The following is an 18,581-nucleotide window of genomic DNA, read 5'->3' on the forward strand; positions in this document are numbered from 1 at the left end:
AGAGTTTTTTTTTTCTCTTTCTTTTTTTTTTTGCCTCAAAGGTCAAAAGGTCAAAGATCAAGTGAAAGTGCTGAACTAACTTTTCCTCCATATCTCAGAAGTGGCTCAATTTATCGTGAAACTTACTGCATATTTATGCCTGTTCTACCTGAAAGTTATTACTAGTATCTTATGAATTTTAGGGTCAAAGGCCAGATGAACATGGTAACAATTTACTATTCAGTACAGAAATTGCACTTTTCCTCCATACCGGTACCATGAAAATTACTGAATGCATAAATGTATGAATGGGTCAAAGTCAAGTTAAGTCCTTAAATCCCCAAATACATGCTCTCCTATTCATCCAATTAAACCAAGGTCAAGGAAGGTGAACATTCAACACATTTGTGACAAGCTTGTCATTTCAATATTTTGCCAGTTTTGTGAAAATGTAATCACACATTGTCCACATGTACTATCTAGACCTATTAGGAAAATCATGCATTATGGCGGAGGCATACCAGTCGCCATAGCGACATTTCTAGTTTTTTTTTAAAACGTGAAGTAATATGTTGTAGTATTTGGCAAATATCAGATTTTTAGGCTGGTTGCTAAATTACTGAATATTGAATCAAAATGAATTCACCTGAACATTTAAGGTAGAGCAGTGATTCAGTACAAGGGTGGATATACGCACCTATAATTTTTGTTATTATTTTACATTCTCCAGTTGCTAGAATTATACTACAGGAATTATAAAAAGATGAAGAATTCTTGAATTTATGAGCAAAATGTTTTTGTTAATAAAATGTTGATGTTTGAGCCTTTCTTACAAACGTGTGATAGGGAAGTGAAATGCCAGACATTTCAGCACTAAACTCATTTTCATTATCCAGTGTGCTATCACATACTTTTTTTTGGTTGGATTTTTATTATGTGATAATTGATAATCTTTTTCATAGAGAGTATGAAGAAAATCTAAATGAATATAATGGTAGCGGAAAATATGACTTTACAGCCAAAAGTTACACACTGTACGTAAATGATTGTGCGTGCTGATCTCACATGCTTGCTTGTGGTTACTCCCCATGTATAGATGCCACCTTTACCACCAAAACCTGTCGCTTCAGCTGCAGACACAGCTGCTAAGTCAAAAAAAGAACTTGGAGAAGAGAGCACAAAGATGAAAGGTTAGTTCATGTATATTGTACACTTGGGCAAAAATGACCATGTCACCAAGTAAAGTGGTGTAATTCCAAAAAAACAAAAATGTGCCAAATTACATTTGTGCGTGGCAGATCATGCTTTCTCGTCTATACCGTCATGATTTACCAAATATGCCTTTGCTATGTTCTCCGTGTCTAATGTACACAACAAAGAAAACTAGATTTGATTCCACAACTCCACATGGCATTTAAGTTGGTTTGAACAGTGAATTCAGTATCATTTCCATCAAAATTGGGCATGAAATTTAAAAGTTAAGGCATTCTAAAGTTTCCCATGGTTTCAGAAAATCAGTGATATTAGTTACCACTATATCATACTATAAAACATGATATATTCGCGGCATGAATTTTTCGTGAATTGGAGCCGACTGCCTTTTTTGCGGCATTAAATTTTCGCGAACTGCCACCAGCATTCAATGCATATAGTGTAGACATGAACTTTCGTGTGCATTTTAATTTCGCGAATCTTGGCGCTCGCGAAATTCGCGAAATTAAAATGCACGCGAACATTTCTCGTTTTACAGTATTCAAATTATCAGAGGTGATGAAATCAATCAAGTATAGATTATCAGTAGTTGGTATTCTGATAGCAAGGACTTTGTACCTAAACCTCAGACTAAGTGTAGACTAGATATTCATCATAGGGCAAGTCCAAGATAACACGCGCGTTACGTATGGGACATTCAGAGACTTTTATGACCTGAAAAATAGTGTTAATGGCCTTTGATCATATTGAACTTTATCATGATTGATATCTAGGAGAAGTATAATCATGTAAAAAATTTAGAAAAATGACCATGACAATTATATTCTAGAAGAGAAAATATGTGCCGTTACGTATGGGACCAGAAAAATTTTGTTTTTTTGAACATTTTTTTCAACCTCAAAACTCTCTGAAAGTATTTCATTCTACAACTTGTAACTCACTGTGATGAAAGTCACAACACTCAAGATTATCACAGGTAAGTTTCATGTCATTAGGCAAAAAGCTCTAATTACAAGTTCTAATTAAAGACAGACATGACGTGTTACGTATGGGACAATTACGTATGGGACACTTTGTCCCCCATTCATTTAGTGTGTGAAGAACCATGTTTATGGGTATTTTGCATAATCATTGAAGTAAAATCAGTTGGAACTACACAAATACTGATCCAGATTGTCAAGGAAATAGTATTCCTCAAATATTCACCATCATAGTCATATTCAATCATATTTTTATATTTTTATGACCAACCTGAGTATGCATGCCCTTTGTCCCCCATTCGTTTAGTGTGTGAAGAACTATGTTTATGGGTATTTTGCAATTTAATAATTTTGCAAAATACCCATAAACAAATTTTTGCATAATCATTGAGGTGGAATCAGTTGAAATTATTAAAATACTGATCCAGATTGTCAAGGGAGCAATATCCCCCAAATATTTACCATCATAATCATATTCAATCATATTCTATATTTTTTATGACCAACCTGAGTATGTATGCCCTATTTTTATCAGGATAGTTACTACTAAAAAATTGAATAGTTTAAAGTGTTTACTTCCATTGATGAAGGGCAGTTTGCCATTTAGTTCCAATAAAAAACAACTTGACACAAGAAATATTAATTTTAATAAATAAGCAATACCTGCTGCATGGAATTCCAGTAATCAAGCTGATGTATGATGTCTGTCTAGCAGTCAGGTCATTGATTTGAGTCACACCCTCAGTATGTATACCCATGAATTTTGTTATGGCTACTATTGAAAACTGAATAAGGACAATTTGTGTATCACTTGCAATTAAAAAAAAAATAATTCTACTTTATATATATATATTTTTTTGATATCACAACCATTTCAAATTGGATCTCCATCAAATTAACTTTGAATTCCTCTAGTCTAGTTCATATTATTGGTTTCCAGTCATCTCATAAAATGTTGAAAACTGAATCCCCATTTCCACAAAAACTATACCATCCCTTTAATGCTGATTTTCATTGTGTATTTTGCCATCTTCCCCTCCCCCTTTCTGAAAATTGTTCAGTCAAGTACATGTATTGTTTCAAGTGTCTTTAACTCAAAAAGTAGCTACAAAGTTGGGATGCTTTCTTCAGGATGATTGACCATTTGTGTACTGAGAGACCTTCCCAGCTAGCTACATGTATTCACATGTAATATATATGAGGATGTCCCATACGTAACGCATTTGTCCCATACGTAACATTATTTCAATGCCTAATAAAAGATATTTCTTTCACTTTTTTTTTCTTTTTCCTATGGTATTTAATTTCTCTAAACAATAAATTAGAACTTTCCAAAAGGGCATTTAAATGACCTTAGCAATTTCAGAAAAAACCTAAAAAAATGACCTCAATTTGTTACGTATGGGACATCTCATGATAGGACACGAGCTAATTTGCATAATCATTTGCATAATCCCTAAATTTTCATACCAAGCTAAACTATTTGATGAACTTCTTATGTCCACATATTAATCAAATATAATTTGCTTTCCTTTGAATAAATATGAATTTTTATAAATGTCCCATACGTAACGCTGTGTTTTACATTTATGCAAATGAAGCCCTTGAAATTTGCATAAATTTACGTAATATCATTTTTTCCTCCATGGATATCAAAACTTCAACTCATAAGCTTCAAAATGATACCAAATATGTCAATATTGAGCAAAGATGAAATTTTGCCTTCTGAGGGGACCTTATCTTGGACTTGCCCCATAGCTAAAATGTGCAACAAAGAGTCTGGTACACAAGACTCACACTTTTTGGCTGATGCAACACAACGAAGCACAACACTGCCAAAACTATGTAGCTTTTTCTCTCATGTTGGCATAGTCCCCTGAATCGCGAGATCGACAAGAAGCTGTAAAAAAACTTGAAATTGGGCTCATTAGCATACTGCATAGGCCTGAATTGGGCTCATTAGCATACTTCATAGGCCTGGATTGGGCTCATTAGCATACTGCATAGGCCTGAATTGGGCTCATTAGCATACTGCATAGGCCTGAATTGGGCTCATTAGCATACTTTATAGGCCTGGATTGGGCTCATTAGCATACTGCATAGGCCTGAATTGGGCTCATTAGCATACTGCATAGGCCTAAATTGGGCTCATTAGCATACTTCATAGGCCTGGATTGGGCTCATTAGCATACTGCATAGGCCTAAATTGGGCTCATTAGCATACTGCATAGGCCTAAATTGGGCTCATTAGCATACTGAATAGGCCTGAATGGGGCTCATTAGCATACTGCATAGGCCTGAATTGGGCTCATTAGCATACTGCATAGGCCTGAATTGGGCTCATTAGCATACTGCATAGGCCTAAATTGGGCTCATTAGCATACTGCATAGGCCTAAATTGGGCTCATTAGCATACTGAATAGGCCTGAATGGGGCTCATTAGCATACTGCATAGGCCTGAATTGGGCTCATTAGCAGACTGCATATATCTGGGGACTGTAATACGTACATAATGTATGTTGGCATGACAGTCTTGTGCAGAAAGTGAACAACCACTGAGGAAGTTTCCGTGGAGTTCTACAATAAAAAAACCCCCAAAACCCTGAACTAAAGTTAACCCATAAGCTTCGTTAATCAGAACTTAATCAGGACCTATTTAACTGAAAAAATGAAGAATCAACATACCTGACAAGCTGATATTACAGACTCATACATACGTGTATGGTGAGAAAATTTGCTAATTACCACATCCTATTGCCATAAGAGAATGATATAATATCCGAAACCATTATTGCATGATTACTAAGATATGAGAGCACTTTGGGGCGAGTAAGTCTCACTGTGTTGGTTATATGAAAGGTACTTTAACCTGAAACACAAACTAAGACAAGGCAATCTCAGGGAAACTTTGTAAAGGTACCAAAACTTCATATTATCTTTAAAGTTAACAACTGCATTTCGAAGATTTGTACACGGGCAGATACGTATACACAGTACGCACTGTTAAAATCTGTGAAATTTGAGCAGATTTTTCCGATCACCATTGCATTGCACGCTGGCTTCAGTAGATGAGCCGTTACTAGTCAAGCCACGGTACATACGATATTGTACGAACTGTTGAGTTATTTCAGACTAAAAAACTACCTGTCACTGGAAACTAAAAAGTGTATGATTTAGTTCACACTTTAGTTTGGGGTCATGGCAAAAACTGCTATCGGAATACTAAAAGTTAGGCCTCACCTAAATTTTGCCAGTTAATTAGCTGCTAATCTGGACTATAGTCTCAGACTAACTTACACATTGTAGTCTGCACTATCAGAATGCCAGCCATTGCCTCTTTCAATTTTCTGCATGTTGATAAAAGTGTATGATTCTTTTAACATTCCATAACTTTACTTGATTGCCATGATTATAAGTTTGCCAGATTTGATTTTTTTTTTAAATGTTATGAAACTGATTTGTGGTAAGCAAAAATAGAGGCAAAGGGTGAGGAGTTATAGAAGGTAAATGCTTTGATGTCTTTGGAATTTAAGTTGGTAACCAGCAAACATTGTGTAGTGCACAAAGTAGGTTCATCAGACTTCATTGTAATCATGAGAGAACAATATCAAAATGGAATGGATTTTAACCAGGTGCATTTCTCCGAGTGCCATTATGACCAAGCTTCAGGGGATGAACAAAGTGCATTTTTTAGAAAGTTAAATGCAGACATGCAGTAAAGAGTTTAAGCACTTGTCTTTACTTTCATGGCACAGTATCCTTTGTGTAGCTGTGCAGTGCTTCAGATGTTTGTGTCTGTCTACAGCAATACCTCCAAAATTGAGACTGTGATGCTTGGTGAGCTCTAGACTCACTCCTCTCTTTCTTTCTTCCCCCTCCCCACCCCGCCCCACCCAGGAGATGAGTTCCACAAAGATTGTCGTCACCTAGAGAAATATCTTCATTATGTGATAAGACACAACGTGCTGGGCAAAGATTCCACCTTGGCTAAATTTCTGACAGAGATTGAGGTAAGGTCTGTATAGTGCATGCCTTGGATGGTATTCAGCTAGGGATGAAACACACAATATATCTTCTCTCTGTAGTATGCATCACAGTATTTACAGTAAGTCTTTTGATAGGATTACCCCATTTACATCATTCACACATGCTGTGCTAATTAAGATACAGTGCTTACTGTTCCATCCCACGTCAGTTCATGCAGATTCTTTCCAAGTTGTCTAGTGACCAGTGAGATAATATATAGCAGATGATATTCACAAAGAAATTCTACAAATTATGTAAAGATGCTCCTATCTATATTTTATTAGAGAGAGAGAGAGAGAGAGGGGGGGGGGGGTAGGTGATGATGAAGATGCCATGAGAAATGTATGACTAGGAGAAAGTGGTTTTAAGTGAGTGGATTCTAAAAAGGCAACACATCAGTTTAAAAGAAAAATATATAAAAAAGTAATAAATCCAGTGCTCAGCTTGTTTTCTGTAATCATGTGCGCAGATTTCCAGAAGCCAGGTAACTGTAATGGAATAATGAACATGACTTTATTAACCCTATTCTAACTGGGCTATGGTCAATTTGACCCCCCCTTCAGATCTCGGCCGCCGATCGCGCGATTGCCACAAAATTTTGCCTGAACATAGAGCGGGATTTCAACTACAAGATTACATGGTCATACATAAAAGTTTTGATTTTCTATTTTTAGTAAATCAATTATGCAAATTTACGCCTGAAATCATATTTTCACCTATAACTCCATTAAAAAGACTGAATGATTGCTAAATTTTTTTGTAAGAGTTCCTCAAGACCCATTGAACAATTTTCTTGTAAAAAATAGCACAATCAAAATCAGTTTCTTTTGTTTTTTATTGTTTTGTTAATTTCTTATGTATTTCATTTTTTTTGACCTTTTGCTTTCTACTGTTTTTTGGCCAAAATTTGTTGCAGGCACCTTTTCAAGCTTATCTACATTAAAATTGATTAATTTCAATGGTTAAAATTTGAAATAATCTAATTCATATCAATTTAACCCAAAAACACAATTTGCATTGGATTTGCACACGATATCATGAATTTGAGCCATTTTCGGGTTGACATGCATACGCAAAACATTTACGTAACTTCAGAACGGTGTACCCGGACATCGCAAATTTGGTCTCAAAATATGCGGGAGACTTCAAAGAAAAAAAGTAATGAAATGATGCGGCAAAATCTTTGCGCGTTGCGGAATTGCGGGGGGGGGGGGTCAAATTGACCCCCCCCCCCCAGTTAGAATAGGGTTAAAGTAGACCTAAAAAAAAACACCAAAAAAACAAACAAACAAACAAACAAAATATAACAACAATATTTTCTGTGACCAGAAAGAGAAACTATTTGGAAAATGCAAAACAGTGTGTGTCACCTAATATTCACAGTTTCACATTTGCTCATATCCTATTATTTCTTGCACAGCCTCCAGTGAGGGCCAAGGTGAAGCGAGGCCTACTATCTAACCTGACACAGAAGATGTCTGAAGTGATGAAAGGTAGTCACCAAGATAGTGACACGGAGTTCCAGAAGGACAGGGATAGAGCCAACCAAGTGCTTCCTATCATGAAGGATCTCAGTAGAGTTTTCAAACTGAGAACAAATCACTTGCAGCGTGAGTTTGGAGTGCCTCTTCATCCAAATCATTCTCATTTTGCTTTGCAATGTGTTCATATTCATGCCAGGTTAATGTGAAATTCTGTATCTATGATAAGGATCTTACACACTTGCAGGAAGATTATTTCCAATATGGATATTAGACATGATTGATATATGTGACCCTTCATCACAAAACCATCAAAAAGTCACTAGGCATAGATTTTAAGTTAAGGGCAGATTCTGAAAGAGCAGACTATAAGCTTTAAAATGATGTATAACTCATTACAAATAGACTCTCCTAACTTATCTCAATATTTGAAAGAAAGTGCACACTCTGAAATAGTGTGTATTGAAAAGAGGCTTTGACATTTAGGGTGTAGTCAAGGGCTTAATCTCACCAAGCTGTACTCTGTGCAATGAATTGGGCAAAAACAGGATGGGATGCAAAATTCTGTAGCAACCACATTTAAAGGCACATGGTCCCAGGGGTTTAGTCGAATGCGTACGTGGGCGCACGGTGCAAGTTTCCTATAGAGACCAACGCTATCGACTCCTCTTTAGCGCTTACGCTATGACCCATTTCCCCGAGTCCGAAGAAGTCCGATCCACTGTAGTCAGTGGTCCGATCACAGTTCGGCTCATGATTCGGCTGAGGGGAATGACAGCTGTAGCAAACTTCTTTTGTGATGTCATAATAAGAAGCACATATATGCACGCACCCTGGCATTACTACAGACTGCGTGATGCGCAGAGAAGACAACGAAGGCAACGTTACCTAGCAAGACCTACACGCTTTACTCTGGATGACAGCTCAACTTCAGCAATCTTCGTATCAATGATAACGGTGATCGGCAGTATCATCAACAGCGCCCTCTACACTACCGGGACTATGCGCCTTTAAGGGATTATCAAATAAACTGAAGTTTTATGCTATCCATGCGTAGTGCTAACTTCCAAAGCAGTAGCATCAGCGTCTGTCAAAAGTTATCAAGAGTTGAAAGTGAAGAGTGTGTATTTTTTTGGTGTTTTTTAAAGAAATCAAAGGGGGCCTCTAAGACTTACCTAATATATATTCTAAAATTTTTCGAGAAAACAATGAAAAAAAAACTGTTCTTGGTTGTATGATCCCAAACTTAAGAATTATGCCGAATTGCTCTGACTTTCAGATAACATAAGAAACTAAAGATTGACTAGGTTGACCCATTTTACGTATTTTGAGTTTTCATATAAAATTAGAGCCTGCAAATTTTGTTGTTTTTGTGATGCATGGCCCTTTACAATGGGGTAAAAACTTGAGTTTGCAGTAGATCTGTCATGTTTGGTCCCTAATTACTCATATAAAGATAGATACAAGGTACTTGTGTGCTTCTGTTGATTAACATTTTGGGAAATATATTAAGTTTTTGTTATAAGTTTTGGTTATGTTCTTCAGATTGGTTCTTGAAAGGAGAGACATTAGATTGCTGATACACTGTGCTTTGTAATACGCCATGTATTACACTGTGTTTTGTAATACACCATGCATTGGACTGACATTATTTCCTTTTGGTCGAGTTTTGGCAATTCTAACTACTCAGATAGTCAAACTGTCTGAAACATTAATAGTGCAGAATGCTATTCCTTCCTTTTCAGAACTCCACCAAGAAAGCATACTGAACACATCTTTTCAGAACTCCACCAAGAAAGAATACTAATAAGTTCTTTTCAGAATTACAACCCTACATGATGCACTGCCAACCATCAACCATCAGTTTCCTTTTTAATCTCCCTTTCATGTAGACATCCTTCTACAGGAATAAAAGCAATCGTATCTACATGTAGGTAAAATGTCAATCTTTGTGATTATCTTGTACTTGAATCAATGTGAAAATGATGAATTTTCACAATGATTCAACTACAAGCTAATCACAATGACATTTCAAGTTAAGGGACAAAATCTAAAGGAAAACAGAGGCCCTTTACTGTGTTTCTCAGTGATATTTACTGAACTGTTTTTGTGTGAAGCAGAAGCTCATTTTGGGATCTCAAGGCATTGCTCACTCTAATCTCTTTGGTCTTGCTTTCATTCCTCCATATACAGGATTATCTTCAGCACTTAACCACTTTTCTACAGCTTTGTGTCTTGTCAGCAGTGCAGAGAAAGATGAAAAGCTCATTGAAGGAACCCAGTGAGTGTATATCCCATACATTATTGGGGATTCAATATCTTATTCATTATTATTATTTTGTTTTTGTTTTTTGAGAGAGAGATAGTTAATAATGAAGTGGTTGCGTTGGTTAAACACAGTATGGTAATGGATGCTCTCTGTTGGGATTGGCATATCCAGTGTTGCCAATATTCATTAATTTTGTTGTGCTATTATTCCATGCAGTTGGGGCAGTGTCCATGTAGCATCGTGATATTTAAAAAATACATTTCAGCATAACTCAATATTAATTATGCTATACATTTATTGTTTGTAGGCTTTACATTTGCATTGAGGCCACACATTTTCCTGGAAATTTTGTGCCATTCAGACTCAATTTCGATGAAGTTATTAAACAATATGTAACAGTGTCCTGTAGCATCGTGACGTGTCCACATAGCATCGTGATATTTTAAAATTTGGTCCTAAGAGACAAATTATGGCAATTAGCTTGACCAAAATTTGATGCAATATGCATATTTACAAGATATGAATGAGATACTGTATGCGCCAATATTTTCGCGTACAGATATTTTCGCGAATCACGGTATCAGTGGCATTTTCGCATGTTGTTAAATTCGCGATTGATAGTAGTAGTAGGGTCTACTGCCAAGCCCGAGAAACACGTTCAAACACTTGCCAACGTACTCGTAACGTTTTTCCATTTGCATTGTGACTCCCAAACATGAAAATAGAAACGACACAGTAGAAGATTTATAAAATGAAATAATTACGGCATTCACAAGTACTCAGTACCTACCAAATGTTGCAACAATAGACGACAAAGTTTCAGAGCTGCGCTAGCGCTAGCGAAAGTTTTACGTGCATCCTATATACATGGCCCTGTCGCTGTACACAAGTGTTGCGCTAGCTAGCTACACCTAGCTGCGCATTGGCGTCTGCACGGCCCTGCGCACACGGCGTCTGGTCGGGCTACATGCATTTCTAGGCCTCACCCGTGTACCCAACCATGTCGAGCCGGTGTTCGTTCGTGTAGGGTAACGTAGCACGGAGATTGCACATTTTAATGCACGTTTAGCATCGTACTGCATTTCCACAGTTGGTCGCACCGTAGCGTACGTACTAGTAATATAGTATGTGTACGTACTAGCCGATGTAACAGCCGCGTTCTGGTCCGGCCAGCGTTGGATGCATTTTGTCATCAATTTGCACATAAGGTATGACGGGGTAATATTTTCGCGTGTCTTTAATTTCGCGATCAGCCCGAAGCTTGCGAAATTCGCGAAAATAAAACCCTCACGAAAATAACTGCGTATTTAGTAGCTAAATATCTAAAATTTCCTGTACACAGTTTTGATTTTAAAAGAAAATTACAAACTTTATCACGATGCTATGCGGTGTCCTTTTTTGTGACATTTGGTGGACACCGCGTAGCATAGTGACACATTAAAGTAAAAACTGGAAAGGAGAGTTAAGATATTTAGCCATCTGACTAATCTAGTAATTATGCATATTATATCAAATTTTAGTCAAGCTAAGTGCATTAATTTGTCTTTTAGGACCAGATTTTAACTATCACAATGCTACATGGACACGTCTCGATGCTACAGGACACCGTTACATATCGTTTTAATAACTTCATCAAAATTGAGTCTGAATGGCACAAAATTTCTAGGTAAATGTATGGTCTCAATACAAATGTAAAGCCTATAAACAATAAATGTATAGCATAATTAGTATTGAGTTATGCTAAAATGTCACACTTTGTGCCCCAACTTCACGGAATTACCCCTATATATGAAGAGTTTTATTGCAAATTGAGCTGAGCGCCATGTTCAAACATTTCAAAGTATTAAAGTCCATCATCAGATAAAGCAAAACAAAACCTCTCCAGTAATACCTCACTTGTAACGTAGCAAGGAATATTTTGGAAGTTATGATTAAAAATATCCTGTATTTTCTTGTTATTTTCTTCTTTTTTAAGCAGCTTTAATCACAAATATCTCAATTTATCGAAAATAGAGTTGGCTTGTTTTGCAATAAGACCCTTCATATTAATATATATATATATATATATATATATACATATTTTTATATATATATATATATATATGAAAGCATATGAATGTAAAATATTGGATTATTGTATTCTCTGTCAACTACTGATGTAATTCCTTGATATTATAATTTGTAAAGTATATAATGTCGGTTACCTCCAACTTTTGGCAATGTCAGAACATGCCTTTGAGGCTTGATGACTTTTTACTTCTTGATTGTAAATTATAAGAAATGATTGATACATATTGTAGCCATTTTATTTCTTCTTATATTTAAATCATACACGTGTTTCAAACAATTGTACAAGGCTTGGTAGATTCCCGCAGTCAATGAATTAATGATTATTCACTTCTTGGAAAAATTCAAACTAGAGTAGAAAATTCTCATGAGGCCCTGAAAACACCTAGCTGTGAAAATATTGCAGCTATTAATCACCAGTTTCAGTAAATCTACATAATATAGCCATCAGAAGTGATGGTACCCGTAGTGAAACATTGGCTTTATGTTGCTTCTACCAGTATGATTTTACCCTCTCCATTTGCTGTTATATTTGTCTAATTCTCTTTATCTCACACTGTCTCACTTCCTGTGTTAGGACACAGCTTTTGTTTGCTAGAGCAATGGAGCATTATGCTCACGCCGTGGATGTGTTCACTGCAAACCACGAGTCTTCGTTAGGATTTTTCCTTGATGTTTATGCAAGATATGCAGAAGCTGAAAAGGTATTGCTAACATGTGCTATTGTCTCTTTCATACCTGTAGATATGAATTTGAAGAGAATTGTTCATTAAATTTTGAATAAAGTAGAGTAATAATTCAATCATATGTCTTGATTAAAATTTGATAGGGAATTTGCAAAGTAAGAGACACTTGTTAGATACTAGTAGCAAAGACAAGCTTCATAATAAGTGATAATACTCACTGTGATATTGTAAGGAGTATCTGTATTTATGTTGTGGTAGCATAGAGAATTTATTTACATTTTTATGAGATCTTGACTTGCATTAGAACCAGAAGGTCAGTATATTTTTTTTATTCCAAGTTGCTGAATATATGCCTTTTTGTTTCCCTGATGTCTTTTGACAGTTATTACAAGATTTTGATTTGAATTGGACTAATGTCTGTACAGTAACATGTTCCATGTCTGCATTAGTGGTCACATAGCCTTCAATTGTACAAATACAGTTGTTGTTTTTTTTTCTCTATTGAAAGGAAATGTTGCACAGAAGAACAGTCAAACTTGTAGAGTTTGATAATGCAGTGAAGACACTGAACAAAGCCAACCCTCAGAAAAAAGCAGTGGTGAGTAAAGTCATTTACTTATTTCCCTTTTTCTTTAGACATGCAGTTGTACAATATTGTGCTCTTATTGAGGATCAAGAAATTAATTGGAGTACCTACACATTTGACATGCATCGTATTCATATCTTGCCACTGAGAAAAAAAAAAGAACAACAAAACAACTGAACAGTCTTACAACTATAGAGCCTGTTGGGCTACACTGATGGCATATATGATACACAGTGTTTTATTGTACAAATGATGCACAAGTCTCAGTGGGTCAGTAGAAATTTCGTTCATAAGGTACTGTTCAACCCATGAGGTAAGTGGAGTGGATTTAGTCAAAGTACCATTGATAGTTACTGCATGCACACTATTTCTACTGATGCATGAAAAGACATGTGCATCATCTGTTTTATAGAACAGGGCCAGCAATCCGTTTCTGATCATGTGACCTGATGGCAAAAGTAATGGATGCATTTCCTTTTGGCTTGCCATCAACTCAAACCACAAATTCAGTTCATACATGCACTTCCAGCCTTACATCCAGTATAGTATGCTGGATGCAAGGCTGGAAGTACTGGACAAATTTACTGAATAGACTGGATGCATGTATGCATATGATGCATTTTAATAATGATTTGTGTTTACCTGGTACCTTTCTTTTCAGAGAGTGTGCCAACTGTATACTTACTAATCCATTTATAAGGGGATGGGGGAGGGGGTTAGCTGTAAACCCCTTTCTAATATCTATAGTGAAAAGAATGCCAAACACTTGAAAGATGCATGAACAGGAAATCTTGAAACTAAAAATTTTTGTGCATGGTGTATTTTGCAATGAATGAGATGTAACTCCAATGTTGCACACATTTTAAATTGATCTCACATTTATCTTCCTTTCTGCGGGTATGATAGGTCTTGATGTGAGTGTATTAGTGGTCTTAATTGCTGGCCTCTGTGCTGTAATTGTAAACCCCATAGGTAGTGGAGCCTGTAGTTGAGACCTATCTCTTACCCTACAGCTGCATTGTACCTACTAAGTTATGTACAATGTACAATGCGTATATAACCCAACCCCCCCCCCCCCCGCAAGTTTGATTTCAAATTTGTGAAGATTGTGTTAACTTTACACCAAAGTGAGTAGCTACATATTAGAACCACATATCTCCTCTTTCCAATGATATCTTATTTATTCATACACGGTCATGGATGGCTGAGTAATCATTGTTTTTGGACAATGGGTCAAATTGGACTTGGGACCAGGTTTAGATACTGCAAGAATCAATGCACCTTATTAGAAATTAACTTAACAAATGGAATAATGAAATTAATAATCGCAAATTACCATTGCCTTCTTTCGGATATCTCTTTTTAACATTACATCCCATGCCCCTCTACATGGCCACCATTCCTTTCCACACAGAGATTAGCTCTTTTCTCCATCTCACGCACAGCCCTGCGAATCATTGAGGCTTGGTGGCGTAGAGCTTCAAACTCATAAGTGATTCTTTGTCTCAGAGTTGCAATGTCAGGTGGAGGGGTAATGAACACTTTGCTCTTGAGATAACCCCAAAGAAAAAAGTCACAAGAAGTCAGATCCGGAGATCGTGGTGGCCACTTCATATCATGATACAAGGCAATCACCCGATTTCCAAATACCTCAGCCAATCTGTTTCTTACTGCAACTAGTCGATGGGCTGGTGCACCATCCTGTGCCCACCATAGGCGTCTGAACACACCCCTTTGTTGCACAGGAAAATTTTCCATTAATTCAGGAATCACATGTTCATTTAAAATTTGTAAGTATCCATTTCCGTTCATGTTGTTTTCAAAGAAGAAGGGCCGTAGGAGCACACCATTTCCACAAAGTCCAGCCCAGACATTCAGCTTTTCTCTCACCTCTCTGAACATTCAAAAAAAAAAAAAAAAAAAAAAAAGAGAATTGAAAAGGATTTATGCTGGTCTTACTAACTGAAACTTGGTCCCAAGTCCAATTTGACCCATTGTCCAAAAAGAATGATTACTCAACCATCCATGACCATGTAAGAATAAATAGAATATAATTAGAAAGAGGAGATGTGTGGCTTTAAGATGTTGCTACTCACTTTGGTGTAAAGTTAACACAATCTTCACAAATTTGAAATTAAATCTTGTTTGTTTGTTTGTTTGTTTTTGATATGCACTGTATATGGGGATTTCAAAACCTGACTGGGAATGAAACTGTTGGACCTTCATTCTCAAATCAGTGCATTGCAATACATTGACCCTGTACAATGCCTCTTTGACACACAGGCTGAGGAAGTGAAGGATCAGAAAGAGAAGGATTTCAATGACATTTCAAGCATAGCCAGGAAAGAGGTACAGTATAGTATCCAAACACTTTCCCATCATATAATCAGTATGAAATATAATAATTTGTATGTGGGTTTCTGTTATGATCATGCCATTTACAGACATCATATCACACAATTTCAGGTAATTTTGCTTCCAAGTTGGTTTTGACTTTCACAGTCATCTAAGTTTATGATATGCAAGTGAATTTATCTAGTGCAATAAAGTGAGTTTTAATGATGATTTTGCATTTTCTTTTTCATCTTTCCAGTGTGTGTATAAAAGATATGTTGCTCAATTTCAAGTTTCTAATTTAGGAGAATACCAATGCATTTCGTCAGTTGAGAATGATAAGGGCGTTAAGTGACCACAAAACCCATAGTGTTCGAGAAGACTTAATGCCCTTCTCATTCTCAACAGACGATTTGGTCACTTGAGCAATATTGACTGGAATCTTACCAAACTTGGTCCAAGAATGAAGTATGATGGGGCAATTAGTTGATTAGATTTTGGGTGAAATCGGCTAAAGGCCAAAGGTCAAAGGTCAAGGTCAAATCATGAAGTTTTATCTGTTTACGTGATAACTCAAAGAGTGGATCAAGCAAATTTCACCAAACTTTGTCTGAGTGTGATGTATGATGGGACAATTACTTGATTAGTTTTTGAGTGAAATTGGACAAAGGTCAAAGATCAAGGTCAAATGCTAAAATTTATCTGTTTACGTGATAACTGAAAACTGGATGAAGCAACTTTCACCAAACTTGGTCCAAGGATGACATATGATGGGTCATTAGTTGAGTAGCTTTGTAGTGAAATTTGCAAGAGGTCAAAAGGTCAAGGTCAAGGTCAAATGGTAAAAATGTTGCTATTTCCCCTATATCTATGCAATGCCTGAACGAAGGTATTTTCTTGCAACTTAGTGTAGACATGTACAACTGCGTAAAGATTCTGCAGGGAGAGTTTCATGTCATAAGGTCAACGGTCAAAAGGTCAAAGGTCAGGTGAAAATGTTACAATTTCACTTTTCTCGCAAATGGTTCAATGTATCTTCATGGAACTTGGTACATATGCATGTACTTACTGGCAGGGATTATCTAGGGAATTTAGGGTCATGGGTCAAAGATCAAGGTCAACTCCTCAAAATTTCACTATTTCCCTCATATACTAGTATGCAATGCTTGCAGGATTATTTTTAAAACTTAATATATACATGTATTACCTAATGGAGATTCTCTGGGAAATTTCCTGCCAGAAGGTCAAAGGTCAAAAGTTAAGGGTCAAAGGCCAGGCAAAAACGTAAAAGAAAAAAATGCTATTCTTTACTGTAATTACACTTTTTCTTCATACACTTGTACCTTGAAACTTACTCAATGCATAAACTTATAAAAGGGTCGGTCAAAAGTCGAGTAAAAATCCTCAATTCCCCCAAATACATGTACTGCACTCTTAGACAATTATAGCAAACCTAGTTCAAGGAAAGTGAACATTCAAGACATTTCTGACAAACCTGTCATTTCAGTATTTTGCCAGTTATGTGAAACTGTCATCACACATTGTGAAGACATTGTACTATACACCTATTGGGAGAATCATGCATTATGGCGGAGGCATACCAGTCGCCATAGCGACATTTCTATTTTTTTTTTAAACTTGATCAAAACGTGGAATATTAGTTTGGCATTAAAAACTCTGCCCTAGATAACGATTTGGGTAGCTGTCTCACAATGTAACTATGAATTGCATAACAACTGTCTAGGCAGAATGCATTAAAGTGTGCAGTTGATAGTCTGTTTTATCTAGAAGGGGGGGGGGGGGGGACGTGGCGGAGGTGTTGAAAATCACAAGTCTATTTTGAGACTGACTGTAAATCACACCAAAAAAACCTTGATTTGCTTTTATTCTGAATGTCACAGAGGGTGAATTGTATCAGAAAGTCACTCAATTTTGCTTCCTGAGGATTATTAAACTTTATTGTCTTGGCATGCTGTATTTCAGCTGAATGTAGAGAAAAGACATAGACATGATGCTTTTTGTTTTTGTTGTGAAGCACTTCCGTCTTTTGTTATTTCTACAGCTCCAAAACTACAACAGGCAACGGGTTGTGGAATTTCAGAAATCTCTTGTCGTATATGCAGAAGCCAACATAAAGACTGCACGGGATGCATACGCACTGCTGGCCAAAGATTTATCAGAGATGAAGCACATCACCTTATAAAGTTCATGAGATATTGGTAGGGAGTTGGTTGTGACCTTTCCCTATCTCTGCCATTCATCTTATGCCATGTTTATATGGTAACATGTTAGAGATGTTATTTTTGTAATGTTTCTCAGGCCAGATGTAGAGTGGTAGGCATCATAGATAAATTTCATCAACCTTCATGTAAGTTGGTCTTTATATGTACCTTGCCTTCCATTTGTATTAATTTTGGCGATGACAGCTCCTCTTCTCCTCATCTTTTCATTATGATCATTTATGTCATTTCATATCTATACTTTCATCATCATTCAATTTCATCAAATAAACCATCCTGTGTAGGATTACATGCAACTCTCATACCACTCTGGCCTCTGAAGCTTGAATTTTATGCTTAGTTTAAATGGTAAATACAGATAGTGTATACCATGGATGAAAAATACCCTGCCTACGGGCTGTTCAAACCAAAATTATTTTTTGTTGTCAAGTTCATAGGCAAGCATTACATCTAAGGACAGCAGAAGTAAAGTGGAATGTCTAAATGTTCTGTCCTTACTGGAGAAATTTCACTGGACTTTTTTTCTTTTTTGAGTGCTGAAGATACATTGACTAATATATTCCATTTGGTAAACCTACCTAGCTGTAAAATGTATTCTCTTTGGCATATTGATATTGAGAGCAGATGAAAGTAACTTGATTTGGAGTGAATTTATAGAAGTATACTACTGGTGTATTGAATGTGCAGATGCTCCCATAGTGCGAATGATACAAAAGGTGAC

At 36.5% G+C, this 18,581-nt stretch overlaps 1 protein-coding gene across 1 annotated transcript in view; it reads left to right on the forward strand.

Annotated features, from left to right (window-relative positions):
• The window catches only part of LOC139729254 (sorting nexin-5-like), a 34,777-nt gene extending 16,482 nt beyond the window's left edge, over positions 1-18,295 (forward strand). The window contains exons 4-11 of the mRNA XM_071640185.1: positions 1,076-1,169; positions 6,069-6,181; positions 7,618-7,807; positions 9,872-9,959; positions 12,592-12,718; positions 13,209-13,298; positions 15,570-15,635; positions 17,683-18,295. Of these exons, the coding sequence (XP_071496286.1) occupies positions 1,076-1,169; positions 6,069-6,181; positions 7,618-7,807; positions 9,872-9,959; positions 12,592-12,718; positions 13,209-13,298; positions 15,570-15,635; positions 17,683-17,823 (909 nt within the window). The 3' untranslated portion in view covers positions 17,824-18,295. The remainder of the gene's footprint in view (positions 1-1,075; positions 1,170-6,068; positions 6,182-7,617; positions 7,808-9,871; positions 9,960-12,591; positions 12,719-13,208; positions 13,299-15,569; positions 15,636-17,682) is intronic.
• The last annotated feature ends 286 nt before the right edge of the window (positions 18,296-18,581 follow it).

Source organism: Diadema antillarum, unplaced genomic scaffold, assembly GCF_040938485.1.
Source record: "Diadema antillarum isolate AM-2024a unplaced genomic scaffold, OU_Dant_1.0 seq00000230_RagTag, whole genome shotgun sequence".
Taxonomy (NCBI): domain Eukaryota; kingdom Metazoa; phylum Echinodermata; class Echinoidea; order Diadematoida; family Diadematidae; genus Diadema; species Diadema antillarum.